The following is a 22599-nucleotide window of genomic DNA, read 5'->3' as shown; positions in this document are numbered from 1 at the left end:
GAAAGGAATTTTTGTGAAAATACATAGAATTAACCACTTAACAACACAATGGCTTAAGAGGTTTTAAGATACTTCTTCTGACACAGAACCTTCCTGCAGGAGAAGTCTGCCCTCTACTGGTATGCAGAAAACCTTAAAAGTACATGTAGCCAGCTCCTGGATTGGCAAGCTTTAACTTGTAACTGTAAATGCTTCCGCTTCCTTAAGTATATCCATTTTATTCCTTGAAAAGAGTTATTATCTACTTCTGAGTCACTGACAACTCTGAAGCAAAAAACCTTGAATGCCTGTGGTCTAAAATTCTAACAAATAAAGCCTGAGAAGAGACAACAGTTAGTGTCTGTAACAAGTGTAGTGAACAGGATGGTTGTCCTTTAAGCATATCTTTAATACAAGAGGCCAGAGGAAACAGACAGACATAGAAATACTGTCTCTTCATAAAGAAAACCAACTACAGATCTCAACTAAAACAACAAAATGTCCATAATGTCAGTTACTGTGCCCGACCCCTAAACAACTAACACATGAACACTCTTACAATAGTTTCTTACCAGGTGGCTTTACAAGTGAAAACAATTAAGGAAATTTTTGTCCTACTCTTTTCACCCATTCGAATTCCCCTCACATTGCTCAATTGACACAGATTAAACATAGGTTATTTTTACCCAGACTATTTCTATGATTTAATAAACAGATAAGGGAAGGTTGTATTATCTGTCTATTCAGCACTAGGACAAATACAAAATAATGCATCCTGTTCTGATATCTGCTATTTCTGGCTCTTTAAAATCATTCAGTGTTGACAAAAGAGCCCACAACAACATAAAGCATTGGGAAAACATGCAGTAGAGTGAGAGATGTGAGGTGCTCTTACAGAAACTTAGAAGTTCATTGTACTTGCACACAAAATAAGTTGAAACTGTTTCCTCAATGATTTAAAAAAAAAAAAAAAGGTCTTGCTCACACAGAGGCAAAGTCATACCAGGAGCTGATGATTCTTACTTGCCTCTTAGTCAATGAACAGCTGAAAAAGCTAAGCAAGACAAGTGGTCAGAACAAGGCATAATCAAGTTGGTTTCAGAGTAACTCACTGTTGGTTGCAGTATATTCTTTGTTACCAGAAAACTTTTAAACCTACACTGAGTATTTTTCCATGACAGATATGTTCTAGTTAAAATGTAGCTATTGGACTCAAATTTGTGGTGCTTTTCAAAAAGGGTCTATAAAATAGTTTTTTAGGTTTACAAAATTTATTACTCCCCAAGCGCCTCCCTCCTGATTTTTTGTAAGGGTAGTACACAGAGACTTTGCTAGCCTGACTTGAAATAATTAGCAAAAGCAGTAACATTTAAAGAACAAATGTCAGTTGGTCTGATTTTTTTCTAGTCATCCCTCAAGACAAAAAGGAAAAAAAAATTGTTTTTTTTCCTCCTGTTTTGTTGTGGCTTTTTTTTTCCCCTAAAATCAAATGACACTCTCTGAATAGAACAAGCAATTTATCTTGCACTTCATTATAAATCCTGTTTATAAGTGTGGAAGAGCCAGGAAGAAGCATCAGATAGTTTTGTCTATATCCTTTGCTGCATTAAAAGTTAGTAAAACTAAACTCAAAGTAACAAGTTCTGACCTTTTACTTTATTGCCTTAAGGATAGGATGTAATTTTAGAATGTTTAGTGTGTTTGCTCTGGACATCAATGTTTTGCTGCTTTACTTTGTTGGTTATGGGCATATTAAACTATCCACATGATACCGAAGTGTTTCAGATGTATTTTGAATATATAATTGCTGTAGAAAATCTTAGGTCACATTAGACATCATTAGGTATTGTGGCCTATACTGTGTCTTACAGCACAAATGTTAACAGCTGCTGATAAGCAAAATACTTGACTGAAAATTAGCTGATGCAGCACAGTGCTGTATATCAACCTACAAATTATAATCAAAAGGAAGATTACCACTGAATTGATATACTTACCATTTTATTGTCATTGACTATCATGAGCTCCAGATATTTCATTTCTTCAAAGATACCACGAGATACCTGATGGATTAAAGAAATCCTTTGAGAATGAAGACGTAGTGATTTTTCAAAAATAACATAGGATTACCCGTATATATTACGTAGGGTGTGTAAACCTGTAACGTAGGGTCAGACGCTCAACTAGGGTAATAACTTAGTGAGTTATGACAGACACTGGCTGAGAATCTGACTCATATCATTAAGAAAGTTTAGAGTCTATTCTTTTTGGTTGAGTGCAGAAGCTGCCATTGCTTCCCTCCTCTCTTGTTTTCACAAAGGAGAAAAATCTCAAACACTAAAAACTCTTGGTCTACTATTCATCACAGATTTAATGAGAAAGGAAGTTACTAAAAATAGATGTGCTCACAAAAAATATGCTGTGGATTGTACAACTAGGTGAAGAAATACAGATTAATCTTCTTTAACTCAATTATTCCCCTATCTGACGCATATGCATGTGCGGATCATGAGGACTGTCCACTTCTGTTCTCTCAGTAACTCAGTTCCGGGTGTGCTCATTTGGATTTTTCATTTAATCATGCTACATAATGACCCAAAAGGAAATAAAGTCAGATATCTACAAAGCAGTAAGACTTCATGCAAAATTATTCTTTATCCTCAAGCAGACTCAAAACTTTCACTACTAAATCTCCATTCAATTGGTGTATAGTATTACTGTCATTTTAGGAAGTTTATCCACTTTTCCCCATATATTCTGTTTTTAAAGAATAATCTTGCTTTATCGTTTGATAATTGTATTATATGGCAATATTAAGCTACCAAAATGTTTGTTTTCTAAAGACTATGTTCTCTCAATATTAAAAAAAAAATCTGGAAATTAGTGGTCTTGTTTTTATAAATTAGTGTTAATAGTGTATTAGTATAATTAGCGGTTTGTTTTATAAATGGTCTTAACGCAGAGTCACACTTCTACTCACTGCTCTCTTTCTTCTCTTTCTCCTCAGCCACTGTAGTTCAGACAGAAAGGGCCATTCAGAACTAGATTCAGTCTCTGCACAAATTACAATTTAAGAATTTCATGGCATTATTTTAAACTACTTATGTACACTGTCCAAATCAAAAGTAGATTAAGATCACCAAAATTAGAAGCACCTTTGACACTGAAAAGTTCTTTTTTTTCAAATATAAAAAATGTCATCAAAATATATCAAAAATCAAGTCATTTAGAAATCTAAAGTTAGAACTAAAGCATGCAAGGGGAGGTAAAGAGATTGTAACCTGGGCTTAGAATATATGTTTTCTTCCATCTCATGTCCTCAATAGCATTAATATCACTGATTAAATTAAATGATTTGCAGACGAAAACTAAATAAAGGTCTTTATGGATGGAAATCTTTCACCTGTTTTTTGACAACTCTAAATTCCATTGCAGTAATTGTGAAAAAAAGTCAAGTTAGTATCTATTTTTCAAGTTTTTCTAAATAATCAGCAATTTGATACCGACTGTTAGCCTAATATTCAAATTTTTCAAGTTATATATACAATTATTTCCAATATTGAATAACTCAGAACATAAGCAAAAACATACCAAGGTCCTGCAACTGCTTGGAGGCTTGCGTTCCGTAAGTTCTTTGGATGATATGTGGCCTACTTTTACCTTCCTGGTAAGAAAGATAAGTGACATTTTCTTCTAATTAATAATGTCAAGTGAAAAGTGAGGCACTTATTTCAGTATTTATAATTTTTTTTTTAATTTTCCATAAAACGCAAGCAACCATAGTGCCAATTTGTCATAGTACTAATTTGAAGCAATCTATTTGCAATCCTGAGCAAATCATGGAGCCTCTCCGCTTCAAGAACATTCACTAGCCTACAAAACTGAAGTACCACAGATGTCTTTGAGATTACTTGAAAAAAGTCTTTTAAAAGCCTTAGTCTTAGAGAACACAGACAATTTATTCCAATAAATCAAATTAAAGAGTATATATCTAGTTGGAATCTTCTACATGAAGAGCAGCTATTACTATTTACGACAAAAATGTAGCTTTCTAAATGGCTGCAAAATACAAGGAACTAATCGATACACTATCTTTAAGAGAATTATTTCACCCTGTCTTATTGGTTATTCAACACTTAAAAAGTAGAAGAATTTTAATGCATATTTTCTTTAGAAGCCTGACATGCCCCAGATTATCACATTTTGGTATCTGCTCTAGAAACCAACTACCTTTTCTTCCATAAACCTCCTCTGCAGAGCCTGCCAAAACAAGAAATTTTTTTCAAAGGGTAGGATGCTACTGTTCTGTAACTTCCGTAAGAAATACATAACATTGAAGAAAAAGGATTTGAAGGAGAGGTAACAGTTTATATAGTATCTGCTATAGTTAAGATTAATTAAACTGAATAAACTACATGCTGAAGGCTGTGTCCTAGATATTTATCTCATGTATTACAATCAAAAAATGAGCCTCTGAAAGCTCTCTGTAGCTGTATTATTTTGATCTCCAATAGTTTTTAGCAAAATATTAATCTGTCTTATCATTTAGAATTCCACTTGAATCCTCAGAGTTGGCACATGGTGTCTCACTTTTCTAACTAGAACTCTTGCTCTACTTCCAAATTTTACTGAAATATCACACTGAGGGAAAGATCCTAGTTTCCTTTGTCCACTCAAACAAGAAAACAGTTTAGTCACATTCTCCTCTGCCTACCATATAGATGCCATTATATAAATATAATCTCCATGAATTTACGGTGTCTGTGCTTTCAGTTTTCAGCCTTACAACCATTATGAATTTGTGCTACGTCAAAATGCATTACATAGCTTAACACATGGCATGTAATACAGTTTCTGTGGAGTCTGAGAAGTCTTTATGGATATAATATTCTCCTGAGTCTCTGAAGTTTCATTTACAGCCCAATAATTGACTATGCAAATGATACTGATTCCTCTGAATGTTGGTCTAGTTCCTTTGAAAGTATCAGGAGTCAAAGATTTTGCAGATCTTTCTTTGTATTGTAAGTTCAGCTTCACAGTCAATAAAACATATGAGTTATGCAGAATTGTTATTTGTCATATACTGATAAGTACTAGAGCAAGACAAGCTTGACAGCTGTGACACCACATCTGGAATATATCCTACAGACCAAGCGGGCTACAAACCTTAAGAATTCTCTGTCTCAATGTTGCAGAATCATTTCACTGAAAATCACTCAAATCTTTGAACCATTCCAGAGGTAGAAATCTACCCGGGTTTACTACTGAAAGTGAATCACTTCTATTAACAGCTAAAGTTTTAAGAACATCTGTATTATAATACTTAACATGAAGTACAAAAGAAAAGTTAGCAAGATATTTGCATAAATGCAGTCCTATGTGCCAATCCAGCATAGCCATACATTTGAATATGCTGGATCAGAATCATTTAAGCCATACAGCGACCACTGACTTCACATATATAAAGTGTAAGACACCCAAATATAATTAGCTACTTTATTAAGTTCTTTGTGGGAACACCGAAAGGTCAAAGAGCAATCTGATCCAACTATTTAGAGAGGGATGAATAAATGACTTCCAGAGATCCCTTCTATGAATTTATAAATCCTTTAGTTCAAGTACTAGAGCAAATTGATAAACACTTTTTGACAATCCATAACCATTTGCTATGGAAACACTCTTACTAGTCTACTCCCATCATCTAAATGATCAACAATAACTAGGAAAAGAAAGATTTAAGAAAAGCAGGGAAAAATCTTAGGCAATTCATACTTGTACATTTCTTGCCTTAAACTCCAATCAAGTGCTTAAAAAACTTTTGTTTTTTATATGAGTGCATGAGAGAGGTCACTCATTTATTGGTTTATTCTAATACTTTTATGTGCTATTGCTTGAGCACTCTCTTTCCCAAACCAAATAAATTAGATAAAAATAAACTTACTGCACTGTGGGTCAGATCCATCGGCTCTATCAAGTACAAATAAGTGCTATCTTCAAACATGCCACTAGAATATGCAGAAAAATGGCAATTAATTTGACTCCAGGATATTATTTTTGACAAGATAAAACCAAACTTAGGGCTGAAAAACTGATCAATATTAAAATCAATTCCATGGATGCTCATTACTACAGTGTGTAGCTAAAGCTAAGAATTTTATTTTTTTTAAGAGGTCGGGCATATTTTAACTAACCCTGAATGTAATGGCAGTGTAATAATAAAGCACCAAAAAGAGTAGAGATTTGACCTTGGAAAGGGGAAGTCCTAATACACACATTAGCAGGCAGAATATAATCACCAGTTGAGTTCCACTTAACAGAAAGTAATCCTAGTGAGGCCTAATTTCTTATGTTTTTTCCTTGTACAATCTAACAAAAAGATTTTTCTGTTGGCTGACAGAATCATACGTGAATATTGAGCATGTAAACTGCTAACGTACAATTATTGTTTATCCTTTACCATAATAAGTCATCTGGTAAAATATTTATTTGCACTTACCATATTCAAAGGTTTCATGAGTCAGCATCAAAAGACTAGCAGTTTGGCATAGCTGGTACTGGCATTTCAAAACATCAAAAATCTTTGGGCCTGTAGAGTTTTAGTCCCTCACATATTAAGAGATAACGTTAATGCATAATAATTAGTTAATAGCCTTGTTTGAAAAATGAGAACATGCACTTACTGAAGTCCATTACACGTTGAAAGAGCAACTTTGGAATCCTTGATACCTCTGATATTTCCATGGTAGTAACAATGCTCTCCACCCTAATAATGTTTAAAAACAAACAAACAATCACACACGCACAAGTACCCTGATTTAATTTCTTGCTTAAAACCAGGGCAAAAAGAGATCTAACACCTTGCATTAGGTAAAATTTCAGAGAAAGCAGTGGTTGCTTAGGACTAGTCATTGGTATTTACTTAACTGCTGATAAGAAAAAAACTGTGCCCAGTAAAGACTAATTTATGTAAGTCTTCAAGCCATAACACAGGTTATTCTTTTCTTGAAGTCACAGCATTCTTTATCTTTTTTAAGTGCATTTCTTTGCAATAAATTGATTCTGTAAAAATGTTATGTAAAGCAGTTTACATAAGCATTGATTGTTTCTTGATGCCTTCTAGGTCTGTTAAAATTACAAGTGATACAGTGTTCATCAATCACCCGGCATATATTTGGCTTAGATCTGAATTCTACTAATTTTGTCTCACTAAAAATTTATCAATTAAAATGTACATCATTAGACTATAACTTGGTACTTAACAGTCACTAATAACTAATAGTGAATAAGCCAAAAAGTTAAACCAGTTTAGCAACACAAAGTGTACAGTTGCATTTTTACTGTACATATCAAAAGGCTACTAAAAGTCAACTCTTGATTTTAACTGCATAAAATTCCAAATGGATGCCAAACCCAAACGATTCAAAAAATGGCAGGATTTTTGTGTTTCTCTAAGGAAGTGAGCAATCATGTTTTAGACAACCTTCTGCCTTTTATTTAAAAAGTAACAGCATTTAAATTACCTACAAGTGTGTTAAATGTTAGAGACTTTAAAAAAAAAAAAAAAGCTACATGCTTTCCTCTGAATTAAAAGTGCAGGTTCCCTGGACCTGCCTGGTTTTCATCATAGAAAGTTGAGCTCTCCTCTCCTGAAGCAACTACCTCCTCTCTATGTTCTCCTTAGCTTGGACGGACGTACTCTTTGCTGGGTGAAAAACTGGCTGGAGGCCTGGGCCCAGAGAGTGGTGGTGAATGGAGTTAAATCCAGTTGGTGGCCAGTCACGAGTGGTGTTCCCCAGGGCTCAGTACTGGAGTCAGTTCACTTTGACATCTTTATCAATGACCTGGACGAGGGGATCGAGTGCACCCTCAGTCAGTTCACAGACGACACCAAGTTAGGTGGGAGTGTCGACCTGCTGGAGGGTAGAAAGGTGTTGCAGAGGGATCTGGACAGGCTGGATCGATGGGCCGAGGCCAATGGTATGAGGTTCCACAAGGCCAAGTGCCAGGTCCTGCACTTGGGTCACAACAACCCCATGCAGTGCTCCAGGCTTGGGGCAGAGTGGCTGGAGAGCTGCCTGGCAGAAAAGGACCTGCGGCTGTTGGTCAAGTGCTGGCTGAATATGAGCCAGCAGTGTGCCCAGGTGCCCAAGAAGGCCAACAGCATCCTGGCCTGTATCAGGAATAGTGTGGCCAGCAGGACTAGGGAAGTGATCGTTCCCCTGTACTCGGCAGTGGTGAGGCTGCACCTCAAGTACTGTGTCCAGTTTTGGGCCCCTCACTACAAAAAAAGACATTGAGGTGCTGTAGCATATCTAGAAAAGGACAACAAAGCTGGTGAGGGGTCTAGAGCACAAGTCTTATGAGGAGTGGCTGAGGGAACTGGGGTTGTTGAGCATGAAGAAAAGGAGGCTGAGGAAAGACATTATTGCTGTCTACAACTACCTGAAAGGTTGTACAGAGGTAGTGGTTGGTCTCATCTCCCAAGCAACAGGCAATAGGACAAGAGGCAACAGCCTGAAGTTGCGCCAGAGGAGGTTTAGATTGGATATTAGGAAAAATTTCTTCACCAAAAGTGTTATCAAACATTGGAACAGGCTGTCTTTGGAAAGTGGTGGAATCACCATCCCTGGAGGTATTTAAAAGACAGGTAGACGTGGTGCTTAGGGACATGGTTTAGTGGTGGTTTAGCCAGTGTTAGGTTGATAGTCCTGATCTTAAAGGTCCCTTCCAACCTAGATGATTCTATGATTCTTAAAGTGAGTAGAGAACTTCAAGCATGCTCAGAACACACCTAAGACAGAGTGACAAGATGGAGCCTCACAAAAGAGTTGCAATGGTTTTCTTTTCAAAATATTGACCACTACACTCCAATGCCCTTCTCTGGCTAATAACTACGGCATTCATCCCAGGTTTCCCACCTGCTGAACAATTTCCCAAGTCACCTTGAGGAGAGTCAGCTCACATCTCCCCACTTTCTAGAAGTGTGCTCTGTCTCCAAAGCTACTGGTTACTTTGTGTCAGAGCATCCTACATGAATCAAGCTAAAGCAATCTCCTCTTGTAGAAAACGCAAAGATTCACGAAGTCAGAAATGAGGGAGCATGGCCCTGTATGCCAGAGGCTTGGAAGCTTCTAGGAGGAGGTCTTAACAGCAGACTATAATAAATAAATGATTCAGATGAGAAACTCAGAAATAATTGTCAAAGCATCATCTACTCACATGTAAGAACTGCTAGTGTTAAAACAATTTCACAAAGATCTTTTTAAATCTCTGGGTTTTTTTTAAACTTTCTGTAGTTTCACAATTTGTCATTTTTCTCTATTTGTCATTTTTCTCTATATGTTCTAGTTTTCGTCTATGTACTAGATTTATGTGATTTAATTTCTCTATGTAATGGAAATAGAGTTCTACTGTACTATTAAGAATGTTGTATTATTTGATTCTAAATATCTAAATAGGTATAAAAACCTAAAGTCTTTAGCATATTTTTAGAATTACATACCATAGGCAGCCACATAGCAAATTATTAAATCCTTTATTCTGATACAGAAATTAATTCTACCCTTATTGCTGGACAGCAGAATTACTATTCCCTAAAATGTCATAAATCACTGAGGAATAAATTGATTAGACTGTTAGAGGCTTACAGAACTATTTATCATGATTAAGGATAAAATAAACTGGGCTCATAGGAATGGTTCAACTGAGTAAATGAGAAGAGTATATTTATTTTCTATCAACAGAAACCAAGTATCAAGAGCAACATTAACAGACTGTTCAAGCTATGAATGTTAGAAAGAAACCAAGAAACATTACTTATACTTTCTAAAGCATTACTGTGACTTTTCTAAAGAAGGAGGAGTAGTGAATTTAGAAGATGTTAAACGCCAGACATTCTGCTGCTGTATGTCAGTGAAGCTAAAATGAGGAAAACTGAATGATACTAATTTACCTCATTTAAGTAGTTGGTCTTTAATGTCTATCAACAATAATCCCAGCTGAACTAAAAAGTATTCTCAAAAATTAAAAAAAAAAACAACCATAAAGTGTGGTTGTCTCACACGCATTGTTTGAAAAACATACCACTCATCTTCAAAATATTCTTGTGTCATATGTCATCTGAATTCCAACAAGCATATTGGACCCACTCCTCCTGCAATTATTCTAATCAAGGAAGTACCCAAAATGTAAATGCTCTTTGTTTAAATATGCACAGGATTATTTACATTTTGCATCTTATTTAATGACTTATTCAGTTTCTGAATGAAATTCCTAAGAGTATTGTGCATAATTAAATCAAACTACTATACAGAGAGCAATCACTACATATTTACCTTTCTATCAGTGAAAATGAGTATGCTATGCTTTTTAACAACTAAATCATGATCATCTTTCTCACACAAACTAGCTTTTCAAGAATTTTTTTTAAAAGAAAGTCACCAGAGTAAAGTAATTGCTCTTTGTTCATCAGTGTTTTCCTTCTTGTAATAAACTATCCCTTTCTAGAAAATACAATACTTTTCATCAAAATCTCACTTTTTTCCATCCACATCAGGAAACAAAACAATCTTTTACTTATTCAGGTTTAAAAATGATTAGAAGATACTGCAAAAGACCAAGATATAGTCCTTATTTGACCTCCTACACAAATTATATATATATATTCTCTGAACTTATAATGAAGCCTGTTGCAGATTAATGTGACCTCAGGAGCTCTATTATTGCTTCTAAATAAATCAATTCAGAAAACATCCCCTAGGGAGTTTGGATCAAGTTACTGCAGCATGCAAAGGTAGTCCATTTGCTGAGTCTGAAGTTCTAATATAATTTTCCATTCTGATTCATGATTCAGCAACCGCAGTGCTCAATGCTAGCGCTGCAGCTAACAATTGAATGAGCTTGTCTAAATGCCAGAAGGAATTGTTTTCTTGCATCATTTAGCATTTTTGCCTATTCTGCAGAGTACTGAGTCTTAATGAAACAACTTCCTTAGTATGTTACATGAAACTACTTTTCTTCTTCAGTGGAAGAAAACAAAACAGTATATTGCAATAATTATATTGCAGTGTAATTGTTTAATTTTGCCCTGATCTGCAATACATTGTTTTATTTGAGATTCTCTAACAAGGGCAAAATACTAAACTAGGCACCTAATACTTGGACAAACAGTAGTCCCAACTTGCTGAAGGCATAAATGCAACTTGAATGTTTGCTTCCCTCCATTCTAAACAGACGTATATTTCACATGTAATAAGCTCACAACAAATATTCCGGCATTCATACCAAATATGAAAAAAGTCACTCCCTGAAAATATAGTTTCTAACCTTCCTAGGAACCTACCAGTCCTCATTTTGTTACTACAACAAACAAACAGACTGATTTGGTTCCCTTAGTAAGGGCTGAACTATCTTGCATAACTTTAATCTCTTTGTCTTTCTATCAATAGGCACTGAATTCAATTTGGGAGCTAGTTTGACAAATGTAATTAATTGGTTGTCAAGCAATATGCCGGTTTTGTAATAACTGAAACCTTAACCTCTGGAGTTAAGTCCTTCATTTTCTATTTCACAACTGTATAATTCTTGCAAAGAAAAGTCCCTGCAAATTTTTGTTTGTTTGTTTGAATGTCTTATATTACCATTATCCCTTCCCTTTGCACTTTATGCTAAGGACATGTAAATAACTAATGAAGGCTATACTCATGGTGACTTCAACCCCTCCACCCCCTACATTTTACCTGACTTAATTGTTCTGGCAGTATCTGGATGATCTCCACTACTACCACCCACCACTGCCTACCCCTCACACCGACACACAGCTTTCCTGTTTTGTACAATTCTTCTTGTATTACTGAGGTATCCTTACAAGATGAGATCATAATTACCTTGCATGTGTGGAAAAAGGCTTCCAGTGTTTTTTAAATCTTGCAAAACTTAATTTCTTTTTTTAACAAATTATTGGTATTATTCCCTCGGAGAGATAATTCTGACACATTTTAAGATCACAATACCTTAGAAAACTTCGGTTTTCCATCTTCATAGTGAATCTCCACATAATTGGAAGATAACAAGTCACTGTCAAAGAAAGGAAAAATCAAGATGAGAAAAGCCTGAATATTCTTTCTACTGCTATAGTTGGGTTTGAGGTTTTTTGTTAGAATTTTCAAACCATTTTTTCTTTTCTTGTAAATTAGGTTAAAAAAAATCAAGCAGCTTGTGTGCAGCAAATGGTTTGCTGGTGCATTGAAAGTCAGAGTGTGTTATGGAAGCGGGAATTTTATTCTGGAATCGAATCCCCTGTATTTCAGCTTTACAATTAGATTACCAGCCTTATAAATACGGAAAAAAAAATAATCCCATGGCTTTAGAACTTTGTTTTCTGCCAGCAACTGGTATAGACAATATGTATTTTTAGTTTATTATTGTTTTTAAATAATTTTTATATTTTATCTAAAAGTTAAACAGAGTATATGTAATGCTGAACAAATACATAAAACAATTTTTCTGAAGACAAGAGAGTATACTGCATCTGTACCTCACTTTCATAACTGCAAATACTCAATTTTTTCCAAAACCAGTAATGTTCTTAAAAAAACCCCAAACACACACACAAAACCTCATACTACCCCTTTTCTTACTTTCACTTTTTCTTCTCAGATTTTCTCACTCTTATTTTTTTCCTGTGATAAAACAAATTTCTGAAGCATAAAAATTTCCCATACTGTATAATACAATAATGTATAATTTACAGTTAAAGTTTCTTTTTTTTTTTTTTTTTGAAAGTAAGATTAGCTAGCCTGTACATATCCTGGGATAACTTCAATGTCTCATTCACCTTTCACCCCGTTATAATCAGGGTTGCAGTACAGCGGCCCAGGGAGAGCAAAGCAGTTAAATACGTTAACTGGCCCCATCACATAAGCAAGGTTAGCATTTTATGTAATGTGATCCTGAATCCTCAGCATTTTTCAAGGCTCTAAGAACCTGTATCTTTCTAAATAAAAAAAAAAACACATTAAAGGATCTTATAGTGGTACATACATCAAAACAAAAACATTCTTGCTATAACTAAAAAACATCATTATGGAAACTCGGTCTGACAAAAGAGCTCTGATGGGAATTCACGACTAACAACAACTTACGATAATGGGTATCTCAAGCTATTAGCAATCCTGATAACACACTAACTCTGGGACTACTGGCTCATAAAATCAATCCTTCATGCTGCATTTATCAGGCACTACACTTATCAGAGAAGATCCTGCAGAAGTCTGTTACCATTGGTTGTCTTAAAAGTCCTTTTTCATGGAACTGAGAGACCACATTACGGGCACTCTGTACCTGCAAAACCAACACTAATAGCCATGAATAATTACTGAAGTCTCATCATTTTTCTTAACCTTCATTTTGACAGCAATATTTAATAGATTTTTTTAAAGTGCAGATTTAAAAATAAATTCAATTGCATAAAATCATTTTAACTTTCTCTATTTGTATCATAGTAAGCTATAAATTTTCTGCACAAGAATACAAGTGCTTTATAAATAGTGTAAGCGCTTGACTACAGTACAAACATTCACTTCTTCAATGTGGTGAGGTTTGAAGCTTCTAAAGAGGATTACATATATAAAGCAATTAAACTTGAGTGTTGATAATGTCCTTTTCTTCTTTGCATTTTTCATACTTATTAGGAAGCATAACGACTGTTGTCCTCAGTACTTAACGGGATGGTGTAGACAAGGCTAGAGGTAACTAACACAAGTAGGAAAATAGAAAATTTTTATTAGATTTAAGTTTAAAAAAATTGCTGAGAATGGTTAAACACTGGAACTATGCTCAACTTAAAAAGGGCCCTTACCAGATTCAGATTTTTACAGACACTTCTGCTTGAATTCACAGAGACTTTTTCATTTCCTCCAACCAATTCCAGGATCAGCATCTATTTACCCTTTTCCAAATAAAAAATGGGGGTGTGACAGTGTGAGCTTTGTCCTCTTCTAGTAACCTTACACAACTGATCTCAGAACTGCTTTCAGTGCAATCTAGTGCTTTTGGCATCTTGTAAGACTTCCAGTAGGTGATCTCCCACTGTGTCTACTGACTCACAACTAACTGTAGTTTAATTACAGCATTTGTCTCTTAGATTTATCCCACTTCATCTGACATAAGAGCTGTTCAAAATTTCTTTAGTCCACTCTTTTTGTTGAGAAGCTCAACATGAGCCAGCAACGTGCGCTGGCAGCCCAGAAAGCAAACACCATCCTGGGCTGCACCAAAAGAAGCATGGCCAGCAGGTCGAGGGAGGTGATTCTACCCCCCTACTCTGCTCTGGTAAGAGCTCACCTGGAGTACTGTGTCCTGTTCTGGATTCCTCAACACAGGAAGGACATCGACCTGTTGGAACGAGTCCAGAGGAGGGCCACAAAGATGATCAGAGGGCTGGAACACCTCTCCTATGAAGACAGGCTGGGAGAGTTCGGGTTGTTCAGCCTGGAGAAGAGAAGGCTCTGGGACACCTTATAGCAGCCTTCTGGTACCTAAAGGGGGCCTACAGGAGAGATGGGGAGGGACTCTTTATCAGGAACTGTAGCGACAGGACAAGGGGTAATGGTTTTAAATTGAAAGAGGGGAGATTTAGATCAGTTACTAGAAAGAAATTCTTTACTGTGAGGGTGGTGAGGCACTGGAACAGGTTGCCCAGAGAAGCTGTGGATGCCACTTCCCTGGAAGTGTTCAAGATCAGGCTGGATGGGGCTTTGAGCAACCAATTCTAGTGGGAGGTGTCCCTGCACAGGGCAGGGGGGTTGTAACTCAGTGATCTTTATGGTGCCTTCCAACTCTAACCATTCTATGATTCTTTGCAGAATCTTTCCAGAGTTGTGCTCTTTTCTTGGATTTTGGTTGAACCGCTCTTGTAACCCAGTTGTTTCCTTCTGCCAACCTTTCCCATTCTTTAGCTTCTCATTACTTCCAACTGCAAAGGGATTCCTGATTCAGGTAGTAAATACAGTGTCCCACATGATAGGATACCTAACATGACACGCTTATGATGGAATACTCCTATTTATATGGTACAAGTATAAATCACAGATGCAGTAGACTCTACACTTTTCTCATCGCTGACTTTACAACGTTATTGTCCTGTGGGATCTGCTGGATACAAGGCACATAGATGAAATTCTCTATATTGAACAAATTCTCTCCAAAGAAAATTGAGGCCTGCTATTCATGATATACTTCCCAAATGCCATGCTATAAAAAAATGCACCTTCAATTTGTCAACTACCCTTTTACCAAACGTAAAACAGTATCTACTACCTAGAAGTTGGAGCAGAAAAACCAAATTATAAGGCTATTGTTCTTCACAAACCGCTTCTCATGCTACACTGTAACAGGGTATATAACACTAGTTTCTAGTCATTATTATCTTCCTAAGTGTGTCTCACACAACCACCAACGTAGTACAAGGGCATTTTTCTCTTAATGTTTCCCACAGACCAGCAAGAATTTTGAACTTTCCATTGAAAAAATCCAATCAGCTTGTCCTTAAACTGTATGCCTCTACCTTGGTAGGTACCTGATTTTTGCCAGGTACCTTGTATCATTTATTTCAAGTATCTGTCTACACTAGTAAGCATCCTTAAGAACACTTTACTTCCAATCATCCAGAAATCCCTCAGTGTATACTGCTAATCTGAGAAAAACATGATCTTATTCAGGGGAAGAGAGGGGAACAGGTGAGGGACATGATGCTTGCACGCATTTTCCAACATGGCTCTGCTAGTACACACAATCAGTTGCTTCTATCATAAAGCTAATCTCAGTCCTGTTCTCTATATTCATAGCAAAACCAGTACAAACACATCCGTAACTGTGCTTATAAATGGTTAGTATTGAAAAGTAATACTGCAGAGAGTAGTCTAGCACTGAAAAATTCAGCAAAAACATTCCACTACTGCCGCAAAGAAAAAGACAGAATCTGGGTAAGCGAGTTTGTTCTATGTATTGCTAAAGCTCCAGGAACAGCAGTTGTAAAAAGAAGGGTAAAACTGCTACTGCAAATTTTCCCTACCTGTTTTTTACCTGTTATTAATGCTGACAAATCTGACAAAAGACAGTAGAAATTATTTAAGGAAAAGAAAAGAAAAAAAAAAAAAGAACACAAACAAAATAACTTTCAAGCATTTTTTCCAACATGAAGTATAGAAACCCAGGAGAGCACTGTAATTTCACCAGTAGGTGTGATGGGATCCTTTATGCAAATGGCATCAAAAAGAAAGGCCTGGAATACACTAAGACCTCACGTAGAAGTACAGGTCTGAGGAATGAGATACAGAACTCATACATAAAGTAGGGGTCTCCACATCACAAAATAACTCTTCTTCCTTCACCATCATTTACAGGATGCCTGAATTTACCTCTGAAAGGCAGCTCTGAATTCTAGAAAATACAGTTGTGCCTCCTCTACACTGGACTGTGTTTTCTCACCTTTCAGCTGATCCATTTACATCTTCATTGAGCAGGAATGCATCCAGCACAGCAAATTTGTTTTTCAATATTATGAGCGCCAGAAACAGTGCAAGCTTTAATTGAAACAACTGTGTAAGTCATGATCACATCAGACAAAAGCATATTTAGGCTAGTGACACATCAGTATGATGCCTTACAATGAACACATCAAATTGAAACATGCTGAATGAACTCATGAAAAAAAAAAATTTTTAGTCTGCGGTGTCCTTTTCTGTAGTTCCTCCCACCCTGCCTGGTTGGTCTTAGGTAATTGTTTTTATTAAGCTGTCCTGCATCACCAGCTCTTCCACCTGATTTACAGTGAGAGATGCAAAATAAGCAGGAAAGGGATATGCCATTCCTGGCATTTGCTACCTTTGAAGACACAGGCCAGCTGTTAAAGCAACCAGCGGATGCTTTCTGAAGGACTCACATCCACTTTGCCAGCGCATATTTCACTGCTGCTGTTTTCATTAGCAGGAGAGCTGCAGTGTGAAAAGTGGCTTACCTCAGCTGGCATCTAACTATCCCGATGAAAAGAACCAATTTGCGTAGGTAAAGGCTATGAAATAACTCAAAGATATCTCATACACAATAATCAAATTAGCTTCCAGGAACCTAGGACACAGCCTGTGGAAAACTGGACTACCAAGCAATAATAATTATTTTTTAGGTATTCTGAAATTATTTAAGCTCAATACCAGTGTCTGAGCAACCTAGTTTAGTTGAACTACTGAACAGAACACCCATCAGATGTTTTTGTCCATTTGACAGATATAGTTCAGTAACACATAAAGATGTGAAAAACAAATTAAGACCTTGCTACAGCGCTTCTTTAGATCATCGAAATACTGTCATCTAATGAAAAGGCCATCTATAGCCTTGTTTCTATTACCAGTTTCAATTATATCCACAAACTTTGTTGAATCAACTGTTCTTACGGGAATTCATTATTAACTTTCTAGTATGTATTTACAATAGTCTTTACTTGGCTGTTGTCTTTCAAGCCGCTCTGACAAGAGTGTCTCCAAGGAATAAATATATTGCAAATATTCATTGTTATTTTTTAAAACACAGCAAGGTTTCACTACTTTTTCTTATATTCTCTTGAAGGAGCTTAAAGATCAAAATGTGATACTGTGGATCAAGCATCTGTGTTTCTTTTAATTGCTTGGAAACAACTGATGACACAGGTGTATAGGTCAACTTTTTCATAACTATGGAATCAAAGGAAGTCCCCACTCACTTCTGCTATTATTACCATAATGATTCTGCAACAGTAAGCAGTACACTTATCTAAAAATCACTTCTTGCATAGTCTTGCTCTTGTTGTTTGTTTTTGTTTGGTTTGTCTTTCAGGTAGAGAAAAGGATGACCTGACAACAAATTTATTAAACTGAAGTTACCTAGATGATATTTTAGTTATATTTTAAGAGGTCCTCCAATGGAGAAAGATTTCCAGAAGAGACTGACAGGAAAGCATGTTCTGAAGTCATATAGAACGGTGCAGAAAATATTCCAGATTCTTTTCTGGACCAGTCTGTCTCCCTCAGTGCAAAAAACCCTGAGTCAGTTTCAAGGGAGTTCAGTCAAATTCTTCATAATCCTTTCTCCAGTTAAGTCCTGAAGCCCGCCATCTGAGAATGGAGCATACTATATTTTAATGGGTGCTTCAGCAAGCATTTTGAAAGTAGGAGCTTGAAGAGTTCTTCAGAATATTAAGAACATTATGTTGCTCGATTTCTGCTATATTTTCCTTTACCATAGCACTGAAGATTATACAACTTTTAAAAGTGCTGTGTAAAGGGATATGAAGAAATGAACGGGTAAACAATATTACACAAGACATGAGTACTGTGTCATGGAAAATACCTCAATGTAATTTTCTATGACAGAACTTTCCTAGAAGAACAATTGACAAAATAAAGATTTCATTTAAACAACTGTTCCAGTTCATTCAGTACCGCATTTTAATTGATCCCTTTCTTCCACCACCAGCTTGGAAAACAGGTAGCTTTGAATTATCAATAAGAATTTTATTAACATGTAGTGTAAGGTTGAGGGCTGTCATCTGCCTTTGCCAGAATGGTCTCATTCAATGGTAATCATATCTGCCAGAGCTTCCGTCATTTAGAGCAAGCTTTTCTATATACAAAAGAAACCTGGGTTTCTTCTCCTCTTAAAAAATTCACTGAATGCTCCATGTGTTCTGATACTTTGTATCTAATGAATTAACAGTACCATTTAAAAAACTTACTACTAAGGAAAAATCCAATCAGATGTGGGTATGGGCTTTTTAAATTATTTTATTTTACTTCTAATACTAAATAAAACTAGTGAAATAAGTTTATTTATACATAGAGAGCTGACTTGATCACCTTCAGTTTAGATTAACGACTATAGCAGAATCGGAGATACATTTTTGGTACTCCAGAAAACTACAAGTTTATTTTGCTTCCCTTACTCCATGCTTTCACGTTGAACTATATTGCGCAACTTTAGCTCTGTCATTGAATGAATTAAACTCAGTGTAAGTTTAAGTGTAGTACACTTACTTACACTTACTCAGTGTAAGTAAGGAGTAAGAACACAACCTAAGAAAGGATGCATCAAGCCAGACAACTGCTTAGTATGTTGTCTAACAGCAAATACATGTGGCAATTTTTCAGGGAGTTTTCACAGCACTCCGTAATCTGTGACACCAGAATTTCATGAACCAGAATTAGTATAATTATTTTCAGTGGCTCTCAGTAGACCTCTTTTCTGCAAGTTCTTCCAATCCTTAAACTCCTGTAAATAGTTCAATATACACAATATCCTATGACAAGATTTGCATTTATTTTTGTTTTGTGTGAAGAACCTCCTTTCAAACCTCCTCCTGTATGCAGTATCTGTAGTTGTTACATGAGAGAAGGCAATAAACATCCTCATCCTGCCACACAGAATTTTATAGCATCGTCATACAGCCCCAGGTGTGTAATTTGCCTTGCCCTGAGTTTGCTGTCACTAGCAATCTACCAAACCAATGGCTGTGGTCACAGCTCAGCTGACACGTATTCAAAACCCTGTTCAGAAAGGTGTGAGATCAACACTTAATTAAATCCAGGATCAGGAATGCACAGAAAAGTCTTTTCACTCCACAAGCAAGTGGTCTGACAAGAGGGCTAACATTCACAATACCAATGTCTGCATTTTGAAAAACAAACAGCATGGCCTCTCAGGGCCTTGGGTTTGGAAATTTTTTTGGGTTTTGGTTTTTGTTTTTTTTTTTTTTACAAATTAAGATGCCTTTTTCCAGAGGCTCACAGATCCCATGCAGGAACATACTTCCCAAGAACTCTTACATCAGCATAGAAAGAAGAAAAAACAAAAGTGGTATTTCAAACAAATTAGCCTATGCTGAGTTTCTTACAGTCTTTTTGAAATAAGCTCTGGAGTCAATGATTTTATTGATAGCCATTTTATGGAACACAACTCTACTCATGCATTGCACAGCAGGCATAGGGACATTACTTAATTACAACAGCAGAATTCAAAACTTGAGTGCTTGAAAGTCAGGGACTGCAACATTAACTTCTGTGGCTACAGTTATAAGTTCTCCTCCATAAAGCGAATATAGAAATAGACAGACATACACACTTTTTATTTTATAAACATTTGCTAAAGATAAGGGGATGAGATGAAGAAAAATAAGATCAAAAAAGAAGAAAAAATATTAAAACAACTGATCTCAAAAATTCTAGGAAGAATCGAAGTAGATGACAAGGAGCTGGAAATACTGCTAAGAAATATTTGAGACATTGAACTAAGAGTGCATGCCCTCAGACAATGACAGAATTGGTGCTGCCTCCTACTGTACTCCTGGAAGAGTGAATGAGTAAGACACTAGACTGTGCACATTAGTGAACATACAAATGTGCATGCACACATATTATAAAATACACATTTTTATCATAATCTTAGTAACAGGATGGAAAAAAATACTTGAAGAGAATTGTACTAAACTTAAAATTACAGAAACAAAATAGAAGATAGAATAACCGAAATATTGCTTATAATTAATGCTTCTAATGTACAGCTGAACACAGTAAATGAGAAGGAAGCTTCTTCAACCCTCAAGCTTTTAAAATTTTTAAAAAGACGAAAAGAAAGCTTTTTTCACACATTAATATGTGTTGAAAAATACAGAGAAGTTTTAGTATCTGTCTAAGTCTTTTTGCATTTGAAATGCCCACCGAGGCAAACAATAAGTTTTAATAAGTTGCCTCAAGTTCTGGGAGTAGCAAATGAGGCAGTAAAGCGGTTATCTACAGCTGAGACACTCAAGACTGCACTTACTAGCAGGAGAACGCATGCATTGTAGTAAAATCCTACTACTGGGTTCTTTGCATCTCATCCGTAATAAGTTTTAAAAAGCAGGCTAGGCTTAAACTTGCCACAGTAATATTATCACATTTAATTTACACAGCCTGTGTATCTTGTAGGATCTATTTAGTACCTTAAGTGTTTAAGCTTTTATTTAAGAAAATGTTATAAATATTTGAAGTTTCCTTCTGGAAAACTGTGACTAGTTTTCCCATTTCCATTAGAAAAGAATTTTGAGAAAACACAAGAATCAAATAGATTCTCAAATAATACAGTAACTACCCTACTGTTTTTTAAATTATGCTAACAGTGTAATCTCCTCTGGGACTAGTCTCAAATCTACTAGTCTACAGAAACATACACCACAGAGACTACACAACAGTTACAAACTTTAAATTGATGGATAAAATTGGCTGTAATGCCGCACTTCACATAAGAGACTCACTGCTTGCAAGTCATTGTATTTTAATGTCTCAAATATTTAAGTCATGTTACAGTCAAATGTGGTGGTTGTTTGTTTTTTTCAGTTCATGCCAAAGAAGATAGATTTTTTTTCATATGATCTCTTCATCAAAAAGAAAATCCATTTTCCTGGAAAAGAAAGAAAAGATGAAAAATACAGGCTGGTTTGGTGATATTTTTTTTTCCCCTTCCCCCAAAATCCTACATTTTGAGGGAAGTTTTCAGTAGGAAGGGAGAGAAGTTTTCATCTCTGTTTTTTACCTTCCATTTCTGTCCAGCTCAAGTACCTAATTCCCCATTCCATGTATGTGCCTCAGCCACCACAGTCCCAGGGGGGAAGGCTCTAGCATGGCCCCAGCTCCAGTGCTGGAAGAGACTCCTTTATTTAGAGACTGGTGCTAGACCATCAGCTGAAAACTGCCAGACAACATAGCCAACTTCCATCATCACTAAGAAAACCAGCAAGTAGACATTTTTAATTCACTGCTTTTGGTAGCATTGCTCTCTAATGTTTTAGTACTACACCAGAACATAAAGACTGCTAGCTTTAAACAGGACATAAAAGCTACCTGCAGAAACACTTGTCCTTCAACAGAAGAACAGTAACTTAAAAGCCTTTTATATGTTGGTGGAAAAGAGATCATTAAGAAGTAATTTGGTAGCACCTCACAGACGTTTGTTTATGTATACAATACATAAATGAATGAAAAAATGAGAAACTGTTCAGCTACATTAGGATCATTGATTACTCAACTACATAGTTACAACAAATGAACTGACTATTGTTTGAGGACAAAAATAGGAATTTACTGAAAGTAATGAACACTTTTCAAGGCTTTTTATATAAATTGGGTTTTAAGACAATGATACATGTTACTTGCTGCACAGGGAATTTATCGAGTTTGGGCAATCTTATCTGAATTATAAAAAGCTGAACTTTTCAAATGAGATTAATCGTTACCCCTAAACCCCTATAATCTCTCATTTTTGTACTAAGAGCATTAACTAAAAACATTATTTAATCCATTACAGATTAGAAAAAGTATTACTTTTTGCATCAAATTATTTCCATAATTCACATATCTGCAATTATTATGCATTGTCATAAATGACATCACACTGACAGCCTGATTTTGGTCAAACTAAGTATAACGAGGGCCAAGATGACTGAAATTTCAGAGTAGCCCACCTTGTTAAAGAGTTTAAAACAAACCTTTTTTCCTGAGTCATCTTGTCAGAAAGAGCTGCCAACAATGACCTTTAGGATAACAAATTATATTTCAT

The 22599-nt window shown here is 35.9% G+C and overlaps 1 protein-coding gene across 1 annotated transcript in view; it reads right to left on the bottom strand.

Annotated features, from left to right (window-relative positions):
* The window catches only part of ADAM23 (ADAM metallopeptidase domain 23), a 79376-nt gene that overhangs the window by 40954 nt on the left and 15823 nt on the right, over positions 1–22599 (bottom strand). Inside the window, exons 4-9 of the mRNA XM_074145246.1 lie at positions 11991–12054; positions 6660–6742; positions 5921–5984; positions 3571–3643; positions 2960–3033; positions 1977–2042 (exon numbers count right to left, since the gene is read on the bottom strand). Coding sequence (XP_074001347.1) covers positions 1977–2042; positions 2960–3033; positions 3571–3643; positions 5921–5984; positions 6660–6742; positions 11991–12054 — 424 coding nt within the window. The remainder of the gene's footprint in view (positions 1–1976; positions 2043–2959; positions 3034–3570; positions 3644–5920; positions 5985–6659; positions 6743–11990; positions 12055–22599) is intronic.

The sequence above is a fragment of the Numenius arquata genome, chromosome 3 (genome assembly GCF_964106895.1).
Source record: "Numenius arquata chromosome 3, bNumArq3.hap1.1, whole genome shotgun sequence".
In the NCBI taxonomy this organism is placed as follows: Eukaryota; Metazoa; Chordata; class Aves; order Charadriiformes; family Scolopacidae; genus Numenius; species Numenius arquata.
The sequence above is the reverse complement of the archived record's forward strand: the minus strand, read 5'-3'. Positions and strand labels throughout refer to the sequence as shown.